Consider the following 20750-nt stretch of genomic DNA (forward strand, 5'->3'; position numbering starts at 1 on the left):
GTTAAATCCATGAGTTGGTCATACTACAAAACTAAACGCCTGGCTGTTAAATGTGTACATTCGTTCATGTTTTAGCTAAAATTGATGAAAAGATTGAGACTGCAGCTACAATTCAGTCTTCAGTACTGCAGCTGCAGTAGTCAAACATTAACCTTTACATTTATCACCAGTTTGTTTGTCTGATTAGAAGGTCAAATAAATGTACACTTTGACTCAAGTTGCATTAATCACATTTATTTTATGCATGCAAAGGTTCTGACTAAACTCCTTTTAGAGGTTTGAATGGCAGCACCAGAAACAAATAGTCAAATAAATGATAAATGAATTGACAGAAAATGAATCGATTAATTGTTTCAGTTATTTATCACGCAAAACATTTTCTACTTCCAGCTTCTCAAATGTGATGATTTACTGCTTTTCACTGTTATATATCATTGTGAATTCAATATCTTGATTTTGTTGGACTGTTTGTTGGATAAAACAAACTATTTGAAGTTATATTGAGCTCTTGATGGAGTTTTTCACTATTTTCTGAAATTGATTAATTGAAAAAAAAAATGAAGGCGAGTAACAGAGTTATAGTTCATTCTTCTTATTACTTATTTCGTATATTTTTTTATAATACCAAAAATGTTTTTTTCTAGAATTTTATTTTATTATTTTATTTTATTTTAGATTTTAATTTATTTATTAAAATTTTCAATTTACATATTTTTTTTAGCTTTTTTAATTTATTTATTTAAATTTTTATTCAATGTATTTTTTTTTATTTTTTTTGGAGCATTTCTTGTTTTATCAGGTAGCATACAGTAGAGACCTGACAGGAAATAACAGGAAAGAGGGGGGATGACATGTAATGTAATGTTGGACTTATACGCTTGGTATCTTAAAACCCGAGGGTGCCCTATTTTTATTTTCAATTTTATTCAATTAAATATATTTGTCAGCTGCTGGATGTGTGACTTAATTATTAGTATTTATTATTTTATTCAGTCAATGAGAGGAGATACTTGGTTCCACAGTAGATACCTTCCCTCCACAGTCACTGGGCACTACTGATGCTAAACTGCAGATCATATTTATTATATGTAGAGCTGCAGCAATTAATCGATTAGTTGTCGAGTATTAAATTAATCGCCAACTATTTTGATAATTGATTAATCGGTTTGAGTAATTTTTTGAGAAAAATAAGTCTAAATTCCCTGCTTCCAGCTTCTTAAATGTGAATATTTTCTGGTTTCTTTCCTTCACTATGACAGTAAACTGAATATCTTTGAGTTGTGGACAAAACCAGTTATTTGAGGACGTCATCTTGAGCTTTGGGAAACACTGATTAACATTTTTCACCATTTTCTGACATTTTATAAACCAAATAACTGATCCATTAATCAAGAAAATCGACAGATTAATCAACAATGAACATAATCGTTAGTTGCAGCCCTAATTATATGTACAAAAAAACGGTTGTATTTGTAGTTTAATTACTTTCCTGTGGCTGCGTCCGCACTACATACCCAATATGTGTACTTTCATTCAACATTAGGGATGTTCATAATTAACCGTTTAACCGTTAACCGACATTAAGCATTTTAACCGATTAACGCTATCGGTTAAAACGGTTAAAAGAAATGTTAATAATTAACTCAAAAGCTGAGCGGCTCAGAGGAGCGGCTCGTCTCTTTAAGGAGAAAAGCTGGTCCACCTTAACAGCCCGTGGTAGCATTTATTCACTGACAATAAATTGTACACACTGCTACACCTACGTTCACAGCTAGAACGCCACCAACAACCTCACACTCACCACCAACACACACACACACAGACACTCGTTAAAGTTACGTCGCGCTGACAGACTGTATGTGTGTGGCGACGGCGGCCAGCAAGAAGCATCCGGCAATGCTAGAGCTGCTAACGTAGCACAAATACACACACTGTTTATCAGGCAATCGCTATAGTTGGTCCGGGCAGACAGAGTATCGTTACGCCGGGCAGACACACAGCAGACGCGAGGCACAAATCTTGGCTGTTAATGGTTAATTATCGTTTTTTAGCACTAACGGTTCCCTCATCTTGAAGTCAAGCTGGTCGCCCTCTAAAAAACAAATATATATATATATATATATATATACATGTATATACACATGTATATGTATATATATATACACATATATATATATACATGTGTATATACATGTATATATATACATGTGTGTATATATATATATATATATACACATGTATATATATATACATGTGTGTATATATATATATACATGTGTGTGTATATATATATATACATGTATATATACATGTATGTATATATATATATACATGTATATATACATACATGTATATATATATATGTATATATATGTATATATATATATATGTGTATATATATACACATTGTTTATTTATATTATAAGGAACACAATTATTTATGAAAATAAAAATCTTCATTTTCATCTTAAAACCATGATGTGTGTAGCGGTTTACAGGTTAGTGTAAAGCTTCATACACCGAGCCGACATCAAAGAACTAGCGGCGGCGAAGGCCACCCGTTGAGTCGCCTCATGTCGCCTTTGTCTTGGCAAAAAAGTTGCACCCGAACACACCGCACAACGGCTCCAAATCTGAATTTCACCTAGGGCTCCAAAAGGGCTGGAGCCGGCCCTGGCTAACCTCCTGGTTGGCCTACAAAAATCCGTTATCCCTGCACCACTCTATAGCAAAAAACACAGTACTTCTCAGTAGCATGGAGGTGTAATGGTCATAGTTCATTGATAATATCCCTGTAACAGAAGTGCTTGCTAAAAGAAATCCAGCGATAAGGAGAGTAATAAAAGTCACCTCTACTGTTCATCCATCACCTCCTCATTGTTTCTGTCTGTAATTATTCTCCTGCAGACCTCCCATCATCTCTTACATTCCCCTTCCTTTCACCACATTTTGTTTTTCTCGTCTCTCGACCAAACTGAGAAAGCCCCCATGTCTGTCCAACAGTCTCTGCTTTCTTTGCTCTTTCCATCTCTTTTTTATGCTCTGCAAACACACACAAGGAGGAAGTACCTCTGCATTTTTCCCCCCCGTCAAACAATAACACTGAGGAACTCTGGGTATTATTTTAGCAGCCGTCCACCACTTTATCTGCTCTCCACAATACTTCCTCTCTCACTGAGTCACACATCCTGCCGTAGAGGGGGCGAGAGAGGCAGGGAGAGAATGAGATGGAGAGAGAGAGAGAGAGAGGGGTGGGAGAGAGAGAAATGCAGAGTGCAGGAGGGAGAAATAGCCATGTTTTGTCTTCCAGCGAGAGGAGCGAGGGAGAGAGGAAGAGGAGGGAGAGGGGATGTGAGCATCGTCGGTTGGTCTTTCCCTCTTGGTCAGAACCTGCCAGCTACTTTACTTCTTCAGATGGACATCAGCTCTCGGACACTTTCTACTGCGTCTCAGATGTCACGGACACAACCTGCTTCTCTCACCAGAACTCAACCGGCTTGAGGACCAAAGGTTTTTTTACGAGGTGGCGATTCTTCTCGGAAATCATTTAGAGGAGGATTTAGAGAAGTTGCTGTCGTAGACGCTCAACTCTTTGATCTTGAAATCCGGATATCAGGGATGCTGGGACCTGAACTGGGACAGGTTTGACATCGGATGCTTCAACCTGCAGAGTCTGGTAGGTGTTTACATCAGTTTAGGATTAATATCTTCATTTTTCTGGAGCTTTATTTTCTTACAAATACGGGAAAATCTGAAGTTCGCCAAGCTTTTATCTTCAGGGAGGGGTTGTTGAGCACATGATGCCTTTTTTCACCCTGATACACAATCTTTTCCTCTTCCAATCTTTTAATCAACCCTGTCTTGTTGTGAGTCCGTCCTCTCCTCTGGAAGTCACATATCACAACCGTTTCTGTCCTTATCTGTGACCGACTGTGCAGAGTCCAAATCTATTTGTCTGGCCGCCCGTCTGGCATTCGTTCTGTACTGTATTGAGGCTGTGTGTGTGACTCAGATTATGCGCGTTGACCTTTGCGGTATCAGTCAGCTGTTGCAGTTTCTGACCATTAAGTGGGACATTCCAGCAGATCCTTTCATAGAGGCTCATTCAGAGCTGCACGACGGAGAATTCATAATTTCTCGGCCTTTGACTGCCGTCTGTTTTTGCCTCTTCTGTTCTCTTATTTCATGTCTTCACCACCACCACCACATATCTTTTTTGTGTATTTACTTTATTTCTCAGAGATTAACAGAAAACCCCCTGAAAATTCAGTTATAAATAGAAGCTTGCAATGTCTTGCAAACCTGATTGGATTTCCTGGTCGGTTTGCGGTCGCAGCAACACCACAACAGCGCATTATCTCCACGTACAGGACACGCTGTTACCTCTCGTACGCCAGCGCATTCTTAGAAAAACGTGATTCATGTGATTCCTATTTGCGTGTTGTTCCTGGCCGCGACAGGTAGCCAACTGGGTTACAGTGTCAGAAAAAGGAAAGGGGGGGGGGTTCTTTGGATTATGTTATTAACAACTTGTACAGATGATAGTGTCGTTGGTACTTTGGTGTGTTTCCTGTGTCCTATAAATGAAAGGGATACAGACTTTATGGAGCCTCCATAGCTCCAATCCAGCCCTGACAAAGGAACCTTTTTTAACACTTTACTCCCTGAGAAAGATTTGAAGTAGCACATTTTATGACGCAAGTCTTCAACTTTTGGTTGAACCCAAGCGGCCCAGTGGAGGAGCAGTCTCTGTTACATCTTGGCCACTCTGTCTTCTTCTAATGATTTTGAGACAGTTTATGGAGATCATCAACAAAAGCACCAGATCAGAGGCAAACTGGCGCTCAGTCCAATGAGCAACTATTTGTGAATTTTCAAAGATGCGATCCGAGAGATACGATGCGTCGCAAACGCCCAAGAGATATCTAGCAGGTTGAATATCTAGACTTGCAAGTCCAAATCCTGTAGTGGGAAAATTGTTTTCACCGGCAATGACAGCATCAACGACCTAAAGCCATCAGGGGCGAGGGAAATATCAGGGGGAGGATTCATAATTCATTTATTTACCTCCAGCTCTCTCTGCAGAACAGACAATCCTTGCTGCCCGTGTCTCCCCAACCTCTTATTCTGTCTTCCTTGGCTTGGATCGCTAGCTTCTTGCGGACATCCATTTTTAGAGGAAAGAACTTTTGCGTCTTTTCCTGTATCACTTCTCGCGTATGTTTTAACGTAGTTTGGTAACAAAACTGACTTGTCGGGGATTCCTCGTGGTGACCATGTTTCACGCTGTCTGGAGACGAAGACACCAACAGCAGAAACAGCTGATCGTTCATGTAAATTAATGTTCGCTACGTCAGAACTTATTCGGCAAAGGCGTTTCCATATCTGCATCAACTATTTTTCGACAAAGGCAAAAACCACCTCAAGAAAGCGTAAAAACTTTTTTATCAAATTTTGCTGTTTCCATTAGAGCTGGGCAGTATATACATATATCGATATAGCGATATGAGTCTAGATATCGTCTTAGATTTTGGATATCGTAACATAGCAATATGGCATAAGTGTTGTCTTTTCCTGGTTTTAAAGGCTGCACTACAGTAAAGTGATGTAACTTACCAGACTGTTCTAACTGTTCTATTATTTGTCTCTACCTACTTAGTCATTATATCCACATTACTGCGGATTATTAATCAAAACTCTTATTTTGTAAATATTTTGTGAAAGCACAATTAATCAACCCTACAGTACCGGCTCAGTATTGAAGTATTTGGTAAAAAATATTGTGACATTTGATTTTCTCCGTATCGCCCAGCCCTGCAGTAGTTTCCATACAGCTTTTCTAATGCCATACTTCAAAATGTGCATACAAAATATGTGAATGGAGACATGGCTATTGAAGCATTGTTGAAACAAAAAGTGAATGTTTTTTTTAGATATCTAAGAAGATCTCACTTGGATGTCTTTTGTCTGCAAAACACCAAATGATGCGTACTGGGTTAAGCCCCTCCCCCCCTCTCAAGCACGGCTCTGAGCATTTTGGAAAAACAGCAATTGGTTTTGTGGTTTTGGAAGAACTACCCTGTCTCCCCTGCATGGCTACACAACAGTACAGTAGCTTTCTATATCACATTCTGAAGTGGCACATTTGTCTTTATCGTACATTCTCCGTCTAACTTTGTTTGTTTTTATTTTCACGGTCATCAATCTCTGAAAGCTAAACTCTGAGAAAAGAGGAGGTGGTGGATTCGATAATGATATTTAGTCTGGTCGAGTTTGGACAGTTCCCACACATGTTCATGCACACACACACACAGACACAGGCCTATACGCACATAAAGAAACACTCACAGCCTCTACATAAACTTTCTCAGGGGATAATTTAAGGACATTGTCAGCGGACTTGAACAATCAGTGGGCTCCGATAGAAATCCATCTGAAGGAGCGAGAAGCAGGAAACAAGAGTGTTTATTTTGGAAATGGTTCCCCAGCTACAGCTTTATCATAAACAATAATACTCTGAAATGGTCCTTTCCTTTCCCTCGTGGTGCCAGGATCCACATTCCTCTCCCAAAATGTTCCTCCGAAATACCCTGAATAGTCTCATTTTACATTTTTGTACTTTTAGTTTGACAATCTTAACCAAATCACTTTTAGGGGGGACTCTGTCGGGGGGACTCAAACCTCTTTACCAAACTCTGCCAGAGTTGTTGTTTTCAAGTCCATGTCAACAGAGACAAGTCCGTGTCAAGTCAATTGAGACTATTCCAACTTAGGTTCGAGTCTTTTCAAGTGTATTGACACAAGTTAAACTCAAGTTAGTGTCTTGTCAATTCTTATGTCAATCAAGACGAGTCCAAATGAGGTTTGAGACTAGTCAAGTGTCAAATTAAAGTCCAAGATAAGTTAATATCTTAGTTAATCTCATGTAAATTGAGACAAGTCAAAGACTGATTCAATATTGGTCAAGTGTCAAATCAAATGAGACAAGTCTAACTCAAGTTCAAATCTTGTTAAATATCAACTTAATCGAGACAAGTCCAAGTCAAGTCTCAAGCTAACCAAGCCAAGTACAAATTAGGTTAGAGTCTTGTTAAGTATCATGTCAATCAAGAGAAGTTGAAGTCTAGTGCGACATGTCTCAGGTCAGTTGAGACAAGACCAACTCAAGTCCCAGTCGAGAACGAGTCTTGTCAAGTCTCGAGTTTATTGAGACAAGTCAAAGTCATGTTAGAGCCATGTCAGGTCTCATGTCAATCAAGACAAGTACAAGTCTGGTGTGAGACAAGTCATGTGTTAAATCAAACGGGATAAGTCCAGTACAAGTCTCAGATCAGTCAAGACAAGTTCAAGTCAAGTCTTAAGCTAGGTAAAACAACTATAAAAAAAAGTCCATGTCAAGTCTCAAGTCAGTCAAAACAAGTTCAGGTCAGGTTCAGGCTTGTTAGGTTTCAAGTCAATCGAGACAAGACCAAATCAAGTTTGAGTCTTGATAAATCTCAATTGAATCAGGTCCAAGACACTCTGAGTATTGTCAAGTCAACAGCTTTGGTAGTTTCCTGCTCTGTACGTTATTTCTATCCAGCAGCCCCCCCCCTCAACTGTTATTAATCTGAAAGATAAACACGTGATGGTTCATTTAAACTCTGAGAATGGCACATTTATACCTGACTGAGCGTGTTTCTAGCTCTCATTTCTTTTTGTTTCTCGTTCTGTCTCACACACACACACACACACACACACACACACACACACACACACACACACTGTCTGCAGGGGGTTGTATTGAATCTGGCTCACATATGGGATCGGAAGTCTGTATAAGGGAATTAGTGAATATCTTGGGATACGCTGGAATGTCTGGCTTCAGATCAGACTGGGGAACTTACTGAACATGTTAGATGAGTTTTTAATGGCAGCCCAATAGAAGGCCAAACAACTCTGGAGGAAGCTGTTTCCACAGAATTTGAGTTGGCAAGTTACCACTGCCGTGTAGGTCGAAGTTTTATGTGAGCCCTGATCTTGAGAGACACTTACAACTGTGGCTGCATATAAGGATGTCATCTTAGCCATCTTGCCTGGATAAATCATTGTATTGAGACAGAAAACTACATGTTGCTTTGAGTTGTGGTTAAAGGGATCCTGTAGTCGAACGAGAGGAGGTTACAAAATGGAAAAAGTGACATACTGTATAAAAAGGAAATGACATTAGCCATCAGGGGAAAAGGATGACAACCTTCATTTATCCGTGTTTCACATTCATATAGCCAGTGGCGGACTCAGGCTGTCTGAGGGTCAGGGGCAAAAAAAAATAAATGGGGCACCAGCTGCTTGCACTTCATCATGTTTTATCTACCATAGGGACACCCTAGAGGGCACTTCATCATGTTGTATCTACCATAGGGGCATCCAAGAGGGCACTTCATCCTGTTGTATCTACCATAGGGGCATCCTAGAGGGCACTTCATCATCTTTTATCTACCATAGGGGCACCCTAGAGGGCACTTCATCATGTTTTATCTACCATAGGGGCACCCTAGAGGGCACTTTCTCATGTTGTATCTACCATAGGGGCATCCTAGAGGGCACTTTCTCATGTTGTATCTACCATAGGGGCATCCTAGAGGGCACTTCATCATGTTGTATCTACCATAGGGGCACCCTAGAGGGCACTTTCTCATGTTGTATCTACCATAGGGGCACCCTAGAGGGCACTTTCTCATGTTGTATCTACCATAGGGGCATCCTAGAGGGCACTTTCTCATGTTGTATCTACCATAGGGGCATCCTAGAGGGCACTTCATCATGTTGTATCTACCATAGGGGCATCCTAGAGGACACTTCACCATAAACACAAATATACACAAACTCTACATGCCAGAATTGCATTTATTCTTCAGATTAATTAAGGGTATTGTTGCCTGTGTGATGCATTATACTGGAGGATGTAAAGGGGACTTCAGTACGCCGTGATGTCTTGTTGCTGTCGTCGGTCCTCACCTGAGTCTCTCCGTCTCGTCTCTGCAGGCGCAGCGTCCCTCTCATCAGGCCTCACTCCTGGCACCTGGCAAAGCTATCGGAGCCGCCCCTCCCTCCCCCTCCCCCTCCTCCGTCTCCTCCTCCTCCTCTTCCTCCTCCTCCTCCGTCCTGCCTCCCCCCTGCCGACTCCCCTCCTCTCCCTCCTCCTCCCCCTCTGTCTGCCATGCAGCTCCATCCCGGCCCCTACACACTACCCTGGCATACAACTGACAACAGGTGAGAAGTGGACTATCTATCTATCTCTATCTCTATCTCTATCTCTATCTCTATCTCTATCTCTATCTCTCTCTCTCTCTCTCTCTCTCTCTCTCTCTCTCTCTCTCTCTCTCTCTCTCTCTCTCTCTATCTATCTATCTATCTATCTATCTATCTCTCTATCTCTCTATCTCTCTATCTCTCTATCTATCTATCTATCTATCTATCTATCTATCAAAAAGTATTACATCTTTTTACACTACTAGTTTCTTGCGATATCGATCTTTCGGAGGTTGTAGCGGGCTCAGATACCAAGCTAGAGTGAAGATACTGGTATCATATAAAACTAGGAAACCTGATGAATCCATCGGTACCAACCATGTCATACTAGCTTGTCATGAAGGAGGTTAAATAACGTTCCAAACTTGCGCTAAATGTTGGCGAGGAAAAACTGTCATGTCCATGTTCAAAGGGGTCCCTTGACCTCTGACCTCCAGATATGTGAATGTAAATGGGTTCTATGGGTACCCACGAGTCTCCCCTTTACAGACATGCCCACTTTATGATAATCACATGCAGTTTGGGGCAAGTCATAGTCAAGTCAGCACACTGACACACTGACAGCTGTTGTTGAATGTTGGGCTGCAGTTTGCCATGTTATGATCTGAGCATATTGTTTTATGCTAAATGCAGTACCTGTGAGGGTTTCTGGACAATATCTGTCATTGATTTGTGTTGTTGATTGATTTACAATAATAAATATATACATACATTCGTATAAAGCAGCATATTTGTCCACTCCCATGTTGATAAGAGGATTAAATACTTGACAAATCTCCCTTTAAGGTTAATTTTGAACAGATAAAAAATGTGGCATTAATTTGCGATTAATCGTGATTAACTATGGACAATCATGCGATTAATTTTGATTAAATATTTCAATCGATTGACATTCCGAAGATGTGAGGCACTATCGTGACATTTATTCAAGGTAGATAAGAAAAATAATAAACAAAAAATGGATAAAAGGACACAAAAAAACACACTATAGATATAGAAAAAATAATAACATCTTCAAATATAATGAAACTACAAAATGCTAAAAAAAACAAAAAAAAAAAAGAATGTATAGCATTGGTCAAATTCTTTATAAACACTATCAGTGCTTTCATGGCTGTGTATCTACATTTAAAATGTAACAACACTTATTTTTATAAATTATTTTATTATACGATTACATCCCAATGAAATTTCCAAACTTTACCACCTTATTTAAGGCCAAGGAAATAATTATTACATTATAAAAAAAATTATGTGTAAACTTTACATTAAAAGTGACATTAATAACTGAATGACAATAAAAGCTTGAGTTTAACTCCCGTTAAGTCAATTTTCTCTCTATAATGGCTGAGTTCACTCCTCTTCTGTGCTTTATATATGTGATCGTGGTTATATCCACTGCTAAATATATTCTCTTCTTCTGGCCAACTTCCTTAATCCAGCTGTGGAAGTTGTTTCCGTTTAAAAGACAAAAAGAAACGGGCCTGATGTGCAGGTTTCACCACACGGCGAGTGCGTCACGCTGTAGCTTTGACTCATACACAGTAAGCCGATCGGCTGTAAGTCACCGTCGGGGGATTTTGGTCGCCAGGAAACAGGTGACATCACCGTGTTAGACTAATGTCAACACTGCCCACGCAGGAAGCCCATTGGTCTATTTTGGGCCTCTATTTAAACATTCCAAAGTGATAACCAATCAGAGCTGTTCTTTGTCTGTCTGTCTCTGTTGGGGGCGGGGGGGGGGCAGGTGTATGTTTCACGTTTAGTTAGGTTAGTTGCAAAATCTTTCTGTGTGATTTGACGAAGAAGAAATTAATTTTTGTTTCAAATATATATATTTTGGCAGCTTCTGTTTTATTTCATTAGTCATGTAGCAGTGTCAGCTAATGACCATTGTGTAGGGCTTTCCAACTCAAATAAGGGAGTCTGGAGATCCATGAAAGCATTAAAATGTGTTAAACCATCACATCCAATGGTAAACAGTGTATTCTCCTGTTGGTGTTGACTCTTGTTTTGAGTTGTTTGGTGGATTGGATGATTGAACTCTCTATCAGTAACAAGGAACAAACAAGACATATTGGCTATTTTACACTTTATTCATTTAATACACCGTCAGGAGCCTCAGTAGCGGTGGAAGATCCATACGCAGCCACAACAGCCTGGCACCTCCTCCTCATGCTGGTCACCAACCTGGTCACATGTTGCTGTGGGATGGCGTTCCATTCCTCAACCAGGATTCATTGCAGATCAGCCAGCGTGGTTGTGTTGGTCACTCTAACACGTACAGCATGCCCAAGCTGATCCCACAAGTGTTGAATTGGGTTGAGGTGTGGACTCTTGGCAGGCCGTTCCATTCTCTCTACTCCCACATTGTGGAGGTAGTCTGTGATAACCCTGGCTCTGTGGGGGTGAGCGTTGTCAACTTGGAGGATGAAGTTAGGTCCCAGATTGTGGTCGTCACTGGCTGCAGAATCTCATCCCGATATCTCATTGCATTGAGATGGCCTTCAATGATGACAAGCCTTGTTTTGCCAGTGAGGGAGATGCCGCCCCACACCATGACACTTCCCCACCAAAAGCTCTTACTCCATCGGTGCAACAATCAGCATAGTGTTCTCCACGTCGTCTCCATACTTTGAACCTGCCGTCCAACTTTCGCAGACAGAACCTGGACTCATCACTGAACATGACATTCCCCCACATGTTCAGGTTCCATTGTCTGTGTTGGAGACACCAGCGCAAACGGGCCTGACGGTGAAGGGCAGTCATTGCAGGCTTCCTGGTAGCCTTATGAGAATACACTGTTTACCATTGGCAGAGCATTTTGGCAAATTGTTCTTGTGCGCTACCCACATAATCAGCTGTGCTGCTCATCCCACAAATGCATGATCCTTACAAGTTGGACATCATTGTGAAGGTAAATAAACAGGCTTTCCAGCCATGTAAAATACAATGACATTGATACAACAGAGAAATAATTTCCGAACTTATTTTTCCCAGTTTTATAAGTACATCCTTATGGTCAGTGTATTTACGTTACATACAGTAACAGACACGACTTAAACACATTTTTTTTTAGGTGGATAAAAAAGTTTTTTCTGCTGCTCCCGTCCACAGCTGCTTCAACTCGCAGTCAGACAGCTCTTTCCGACGGGGAACTGAAGCTGTTATATATATCGCTCTCTCCAAAGCCACCAGACTCCATTCACTAAAACAAGTGAACATACATACAACCCACTTAAAAAAATCTGAACTAACTCTTTCAGTTGTTTTCAAACTTTCCAAAGCACAGCTAACCTTGACTCCACTAGTGCTAGCGTTCACATTATTCATAACCTTATTGATTAGCTTACTGTGCTAACCTACGTCACTGCTTTAGCTAACGGCTGAGTGGGTGTGTCATTTGAAAAATAGGGAAAAGAGCAGAGATGGACCCTCCCTTTAAAGTTGGCTAACATTAGCCACCATAAGCTACTGGTCATACCAGACCTTATGAGGCTATAGCAACATTTATTTATTGCTTATGTATTCAACTTTTCATTTGTAAGGCTCCACTACAGCACTTTATTTAATCATCGATTACTTTGATAATTATTCAAGAATGTGGGAAAATAGTGAAAAACGCCCACCACAATTTCCTACGGCCCAAAGGGATGTCTTCAAATTGCTTATTAGACCAACTAACAGTCCAAAAAAAAGACTTGAGTTATTAATCAATTATTGAAATAGTTAAACCACGAAGTGCAATCACTGTGAAACAGTTGGGACAAAAGACTGACTTGTCCAGGCGTGTCAGTACAGTAGTCTTTGTATTAGCGTATGATCTCACTAAGCTAAACTGATATCCTTTAAAGGGAAACAGGAAGTTACCTCAGTCTGTGTGTTGACTCAAAATAAAAATAGTCAGTTTCATGGTACGGTACGTCACTGTTGTACTGTTCTCCTTCTGATAACAATCACTGATAGAATGTCCCTCTATTAGATTGAATAGTCCCATGTGGATTAGATAGCAGTGTGTGTGTGTGTGGGTCTCTTATTCCCACAGTTTGTCCTGCACACACACTTTCACACACACACACACACACACACACCATCTGATGAGGAGGCAGCTCCCGGCATAACTCTGGACAATGGCATGTGACTCCCAGAACATGTGGACAAAGAGAGGAAGACATTCAATAAACTGTGTTTGTATGAAGCAGAGGGACATTTTGTTCAGTCTGCATCTTTGTGTGTGTGTGTGTGTGTGTGTGTGTTTTTATGGAAGTACTAAAACAAAATATGAGTGTTTGAGGATAAAATCCATGAAAGGTTTCTAGCTATTAGCTGATACAGTATGTGTAAGTCTGTATTAATTGTCTGAACACACACACGCCCCAGTACAGTATTTGTGCTGGTTTATCTGTGTCAGCCCCTCACACTCACATGTTCCACATCGCCGTCTGATTGGACAGGAGTGACTGTCATTTCCTGTCCAGCTCCCGTCTCATTTCCTCTCTTCCTCTCTTCGTCGCCCAGGTCAAATCTATCCAGCCGCCTCCTCTTTCTCATTCATTGCTCACTTCCTTCAAAAGACCATTTTCTCATGCAGATAATGAAACTTTTTTTCCCACTAGTCTGAATGTATTCTTCCTTTGTTATAAACTGCTGCCGATTGTACCCTGTCACCTTTAAGTACACAGTAGGCTACACATGGATGCTTCATTATCTGGCAGCAGGTTCTTTGTGTGTTTAACAAAGTGTGAGCACAATGTCAACTAAAAGAATTTAGTTCTAAAACCAGATGTTGACAAAGGGCTCCTCTCCAAGATTAGCTGATAGGCTAATGCAGGACCGGCCTTAAGTGATTTACTTTATAGGTTCAATTTCTCCAACAAATTTGCAATTAATCACATTACCAAAACCAACTGCCATGTGGTGGACTTGGGATTTTTGGTCGCCCGCTTTACCCGGTTTGACAGTGAACGTCCATTCAATATTAATGTCCATCGTGTTACATTAAAGGTGCATGATGGTCCAGTTTAAGGGCTGATAGATTCACTGCATGTAAATATATTTATTATTATTTCATTTGTTTTTAATTTATTTTAATTTCTTATAATTTAATTATTTTTTTATTCAGTGTTTTATTATTATTATCATTGTTATTATTATCATTTTTTTTTCTCCTCCCTTGTTTTTGAATACTTTGTTATTCAATTTGCAGTTACTATCTGTTATTATATGAAACAAAAAAAAGCATTATTAAAAATAACTTGATTAGACTTGATGTTCAGGCAGATGGATTCCACAGATTAATTGATCCTCATGTTGTGCAGAAATTCATTAAGACCAATGGCTGACAAATAAATTGCATTCTTTTCTTAAACACAGAAGAATCACTTGCAAAACAGGTTCGTTATAAAGCGTACGTGGTTTGTAATAAATAGGCTTCAACACACAAAACCACTTGTATGCTCCTAAAATAACTTTCATGGGTTTTATTTACCTAAATGTTGAGTGCATAAAAAGACAAATGACCCATATATGATTCTGCAGACCACCAAAATATTTGACTACATGAGCACATAATCATAATTTTACAAGATTAAGTTGTGGTAAAATGCTTTATAAGAGGAACAAAAGCCATCGGTTTCCAGATCTTTGCATGGAATGTAAACCATAAATACCACAGAAGCAGTCCAAGGATTCTCTGCCGGTTTTTTTTTTCTCATACTGGTTTGAGATCAAAGCCTGGCTTTTAGAAACTTCTCTCCTCTATAACCTCTCCTCGGTCTCCGCGGCAACTTTCCCTGTTGTGTGAATAAGTAAGCAAAGAAATACAAAGGGTTAGTGACCACTCTCTCTTCTTTATATGAAAAAGAAATACCACAATAAAAATGAAAATGATATTTTTGTTGCTGCCTTTAGAGATTGGATTTCAAACCAAGCACAAAAACATTGGTGCCCTTTCCTTCTGGAGCTCTCGATACCCCCATTCCCCTGAGTTTTCCTTATGCTGAAAAGACTCCCTGTCCCTTTGTCTTATGTGGTGTTCTCCAAGAAGTTGGGATTGTTGAGAAATACATTTTTTTCTATCTTCTTTTTGTACCATTTCTTTGACTATTAATACAGTTAGAAGTAGGAGGGAACAGAAAGAGGATGGTGATGTGCAACAGAAGTCACAGGTCAGATTCAAACCAGGGACATTAGCCGTGTTTCCATAAACTTTTTTTATGCACATTTTGAAGTATGGCTTTAGAAAATATGTATGGAAATGGCAAAATTAAAAAAAAAGACTTCCTCAATTGGGCAAAAACGTTTTTAGGCTCGCTTGAGGTGGTTTTTGCCTTTTATCAAGGAGGAGTTGATGCACTAAATGAGTTATGGAAACGCCTTTGCAGAATAAATCCTGACAGTGAACATTTATCTCACATGACTGATCAGCTGTTTCCGTTGTCGGCATCTTCCCAGATATATATCTATATTGTCTTTGTCTCTGGACAGCATGAAACAGACCCAATACCAGCTGACATGAAAGAACAATTAAAACTTGCCCAATTGAAACAAATTCCTCATGACCTCTCTCTATGTTTCTCTCGTAGATGGTTGGATGGCCAAGGCGACTTGTTTTGTTTCTGGTTCTCAACCTCAACTTCTTCTTCTACTACTGTTTAATGGCGGATTACAGCCATGCTTAGCCTATAGAGCTAACTTGTGACCAAACTACGCTGTAGCCGAGTTTATTTGCTCCAAACCAGTTGATGGAAACGCGCCTAATTCACATTTCTTTTTTTTGCGACATTTCAAAGCTTAAAATTTGCACAACTATTGTGGTTGCATGGTGTGCAGTTGTGGAAGAGGTATCCCTCTTATGCTTCCCTTGAGGTTTGAAGGGAATCTGAATCAAGCGTCTAAAGCTGGGAACACACCAACCCGACATCAGAGAACTAGCGGCTTCGAAGGTCGTGTCGCCTCACATCGCTTCTGTTTTGGCCAACAAGTTGCACCCAAACATATCTTAAAGACTACAACCGACGGCCAGTTAGCACCGACGTTCTGCACCTGCAGGTAGTCGTCATTCAAAAAGGGAAACCTGAAGACCGAGGACTGCGGATATACAAGCCGTTGTTATGATACGTACATGAAACAAAGCGCCGTTTGCCGACCATTTTCCCACCACTCTCACTCACCACACCGCTTCATTCCAGATTGCCATGTTGTTATAAAAATATTTGTGTGTTGAAATGATCAGATGAGATGAAGATGGACAATGAGAAGAGCCTTCTGTGTTTGTCCTCTTGACTTTACTCGTTGGCTTGATTTGCTCACTTCCGTTTATATTCTCGTGCGCTGATTCGTTTAAGCTGAACAGCCAATCAGAGTGATTTCTCTCACCGATGGGCGCCACCACTGATTTAACAGGTTGAATCAGCTGAAAAACCTCCTACACAAGCAGACTAGAGCCGATGGTGCGGGACACACCGAAAAAACTAGGCCGACGCTCACCAACGGCCCCCAAACTGTCCAATGGCTGACTGTCGGCTTGGTGTATGATGGTCTAAAGTTTAAGGATAACAGGTGTCATATTTTGTACAGATTATAAAGTCCTTGTGATTTTGGGATGTGAAAACGAAATATGGGTTAGTACTGACTAAAGCATGAGCGGGCTCTTCTGTAAACATCCTGTCATGTAATCAAAAGCTTAACTGACCTACAATCCAGTAAAATGAAACTAATTTGTTTTCATTTTGCGATGGCATTCAAGTCTAAATAAGTAGGTTTCAGAAAAGGGTTATCATTTTGGATTGAATCCACATTTGATGTAAGGAGATGGGACAGAATCCACAAAAGGAAGTAAAGGAATGACAGAGGAAGAGAGGAATCAAGGGGATGACTTGGAGATTTTTGACTCCGGGGCAGTGGGAATTGATGAGGAGGAAATCCCTCTCCGCCTTAAGAGGCTTCCTCCGAGGGTCTTTGAAAACACATGGGGCTGCCGTGGATCTTCGGCTCAGGACTGATAGAAAACAGATTCCCCAGCTGTACAGTTCTAAAGTTTTATTCCTGAATGATATACTGTATTTGTCTCAGGGGGGAAGCTGAAATAAAGATGACTTATTGTATGTGGTTTCTAAAAGGTTTTTTTTTCCACACTGTTGCGAGAATAGTTCAGATTTTTCAATTAATAGACTGTATAATATCAGAGAACAATGACGAATGGGCACATTGCAAGTTCCCAGAGACCAAGGTGACGCATGTTTGCTTGTTTTGTCTGAAGATAATCCATGTCTGTTTTTTGAAACGCTTAAGTTGATCTTCCTTGTCTCCATGTCTCTGCAGTGACTTGTCCTTACAGTGGGGTCTGTCCAGACCTTACTCCTCCACTGACCGAAGCAGTTCCCTGGGCTCCATGGAGAGCTTGGACACACCGACACCCACCACGCAACCGTACTCCGACTCCCATAATTCCCCCGTCGACCCCACCCTCTTCAACAACAAGAGAGACTCTGCCTACAGCTCATTCTCCGCCAGCTCAAACACGTCCGATTACGCAACAGTGCCACTGAGGCCTGGTGACGCCTGCTCAATGGATAACCTCCTCCAGAGCCTGGGACCGGCTTGTCGAGGCTACCCTGGTGGTGATACCTCAACCCTGGGCAGTTCATCTGGCGAGGCTCCAGATGAGGTGCAGCTTATTGTACTCAAGTCCAGGTCCCTGACCAGGCCAAGACCAAGGCCTGTTGAGGTGAAAGAGAGGCCTTCCTCCTGCTGTTATGAGGAGGAGCGTAGAGGAGGAGACTTTGAGATCATAAGAAATGTAGAAAGAGGAGCTGAGAGGAAGATGAACCCTCCTCAGCCTCCAACCAGGAAGGACAGTTTTAGGGCAACCCGGAGTCGCCCTAATGCCGCCAATAAACGTTGTGTCTCTGCGCCAGTTGATATTTCCAGTGTTTCTTTTTACCATGACGAAAAGTCCTCTCTGAATGTTGAATCAGGAATTCATAACGGCTTCGGTGCACCAGAAAAAGGTGACAAAACTGGGAATTTCAAAGAGGATACCTTAGACTCGCACTATACCCAAAGACAGACTGAAGACATTAGACATATCAGATGTGATGCTAATGCTAATAAACAATCAGAGACCACCTCAGATCACCTCTCTGACCCAGTGACAACCTCCCTAGTCCCCATCACCTCCTCTCGTCCTGGCTCCTTACCAGCAGAATCCTTCATAGAGGTTCAAGAGGAGTCTCGTATCATGCACTCCCAGTCCAAGCACTCCTCTACGGGGCTGCACCGGCACAGCGCCCCCGATAAGCTCCTCGCTACACAACTCCAGTTATTGCAGTTTAACAGTGACGGCGCTTCATTGGAGCCTCACAATCCGTCAAACACTTCTGATCCCTCCTTGTCCCCTTGTACCAATCAGTGGTCCCATTCATCAGTCCAGCCCACGAGGGAAGACCAAGAAGCTCCTCACAACCACCTCCACGCAGCATCAAACAAATGGGGAGGCAGCCGTTGCTCCACCCCAGGATCTGTGTTCCTGGAAGGGGATGATGACGATGGAGATTCAAGTGAGAGGCGGGAAGGGATGGGTGTAAATGGAGGGTCCGTTCCGCCAATTGAGCATCACCATCCTTGGGGCCGCTCTGTGAGCGTACCAGGGGACCCCACTGGATCGTCAACCCAGGGAAGGTTGAGCTCTGACCAGATACTAGAGAGAGATTTTGAGCCTCTTAGTGCTGCTGCAAGCATGGATACGTTACTGGAGGAGCAGAGATCAGTGGATAGAGGTAAAAGTGAGGATGGTGTAGCAAGAGAGACGGACATGAAGAAGTCAAATGCATCCAGGAACCATCGTCGGAACCGCCGTCGTAGCGAGCGATTTGCTACCAACCTCCGCAATGAGATCCAGAGGAAAAAGGCTCAGCTTCAGAGGAGCCATGGCCCAGGAGGGTTGCTCTGTAGTGGGGAAACTGTCCAGGAGGAAGAAGGTCCGGACCTCAATGAGGAGGGGGCAAATCCAGAACTGCCTGCCCAGGAGAGGAGTGCCAAAGTTACATTTGCTTCGCCTGTTAGTCCCCAAGATGCCACACCTGTCGAGAAAGCAAACACCTCAAGTGAATCAAATCATGATGCCTTACAGTCAACAAGCTACACTCAAAACAATAACCTGTCCAGGTCTGACCAGATTCTGGACCCAGGAATGCCCAGTTTTGGTGTCGGCGTCCGAGTCGTTGAGGAACCAGCTCCTGCTGGCAAAGCCCGGCGCTGGCGTTGGACCCCCGAGCATAAACTCCAACCAGAACCAGACCGGCGGTGTGGAGCCTTGGGTGAGAAGGTGTTGGGACTCACAGGGTCACGGCATGGGGTTTGTGCCTTCACCTCATCATCCACTTCCTCAAAGAGTCGCTCCTCTTCCTCTTCTCGGATGGAGGAGTCGGATATCCTTCCGTTTGCAGATAGAATGAAGTTCTTTGAGGAGACGAGCAAGGGTATGTCCACGCCAAACGTCTCAAATCTGTCGAGTCGCAGGCAGAAGAAACCCCTCCATCATCTGGAGCTCCAGGGAGGGGAGCTCGGTCAGCACCCAACCCAAAGGAGATACTCCTACCAGGGGGGGCTTCAGCAAGAAAGTGCCCTGCTTCCAAACACTGTGGAAGCCAGGAGGATGTCTGTGAGTACCAGCATGGAGAGGCAGAAAGAGAAGGAGAGGGAACAAGCGAGAGAGAGGGAGGAGAGGCTGAGAGAAAGGGAGAGACAGGAGAGGGAATTAGAAATGGAGAGAGCGAGGCTGAGGGAGATTCAGCGGGAGAGGGAACGAGAGGAGAGGGTGAGGCAGTGGGAGAGGGAAAGAGAGAGGGAGCTTGAGTTGGAGAGAGAAAAAGAGATGGAGAGAGCCAGAGAGAAGGAACGTCTCAAAAAAGAAAGAGAAAAAGAGCTTGAGAGAGAAAGAGAGAGGGAAAGGGAAGAGGATGCTCAGCTCACCTCACATCAGGAATTTTATGGCATCAAAGAAAGAAATCAAGACTTCCAACACAACTTCCAGACGTTCTCCAAAAGCCAAACCCAGAATCAAGTCCCACGATCGGCTTTTTATCCCGTCAACAACCCTTCCCAGCACCTGGAGAACCAGCAACCTCTACACCAGGGATACACAGCAAGGAGCCACACGCCTACAGAGGTAAGAGTGCTGCTCTCACTCCAATATGCATCAAAACACACACACACACAAGCCCATTCTGTTTTACCATTGATGAAAGACACACTGGCTTTATATGGGTCATGAGGGAGTCGAGGGTTGCCAGGTTAGCTCTCAGGAGAGAGTCTGCTGTCCTGGGATCTGGATTATAAACTTGAATGTGTCAGGTTTATAGACAAAACGAGACAGAGAGTGAAATGTGGGCTGACAGAGTGGATGATAGTGATCTGGAGTGAGTTGAAGTATCGGTCAGTTGCCATTTGGGCTTGAA

At 42.0% G+C, this 20750-nt stretch overlaps 1 protein-coding gene across 5 annotated transcripts in view; it reads left to right on the forward strand.

Annotated features, from left to right (window-relative positions):
• Positions 1-20750, forward strand: part of shroom4 (shroom family member 4) — a 110584-nt gene that overhangs the window by 63912 nt on the left and 25922 nt on the right. For 2 of the 5 annotated variants that reach the window (XM_037759696.1, XM_037759697.1), the window contains exons 3-4: positions 9025-9252; positions 17614-20461. In XM_037759696.1, coding sequence (XP_037615624.1) covers positions 9025-9252; positions 17614-20461 — 3076 coding nt within the window. Of the gene's footprint in view, positions 1-3261; positions 3677-9024; positions 9253-17613; positions 20462-20750 lie in introns of those variants that run through there. The other 3 variants (XM_037759699.1, XM_037759700.1, XM_037759698.1) reach the window with 3 other exon arrangements.

Source organism: Sebastes umbrosus, chromosome 22, assembly GCF_015220745.1.
Source record: "Sebastes umbrosus isolate fSebUmb1 chromosome 22, fSebUmb1.pri, whole genome shotgun sequence".
Classification (NCBI taxonomy): Eukaryota; Metazoa; Chordata; class Actinopteri; order Perciformes; family Sebastidae; genus Sebastes; species Sebastes umbrosus.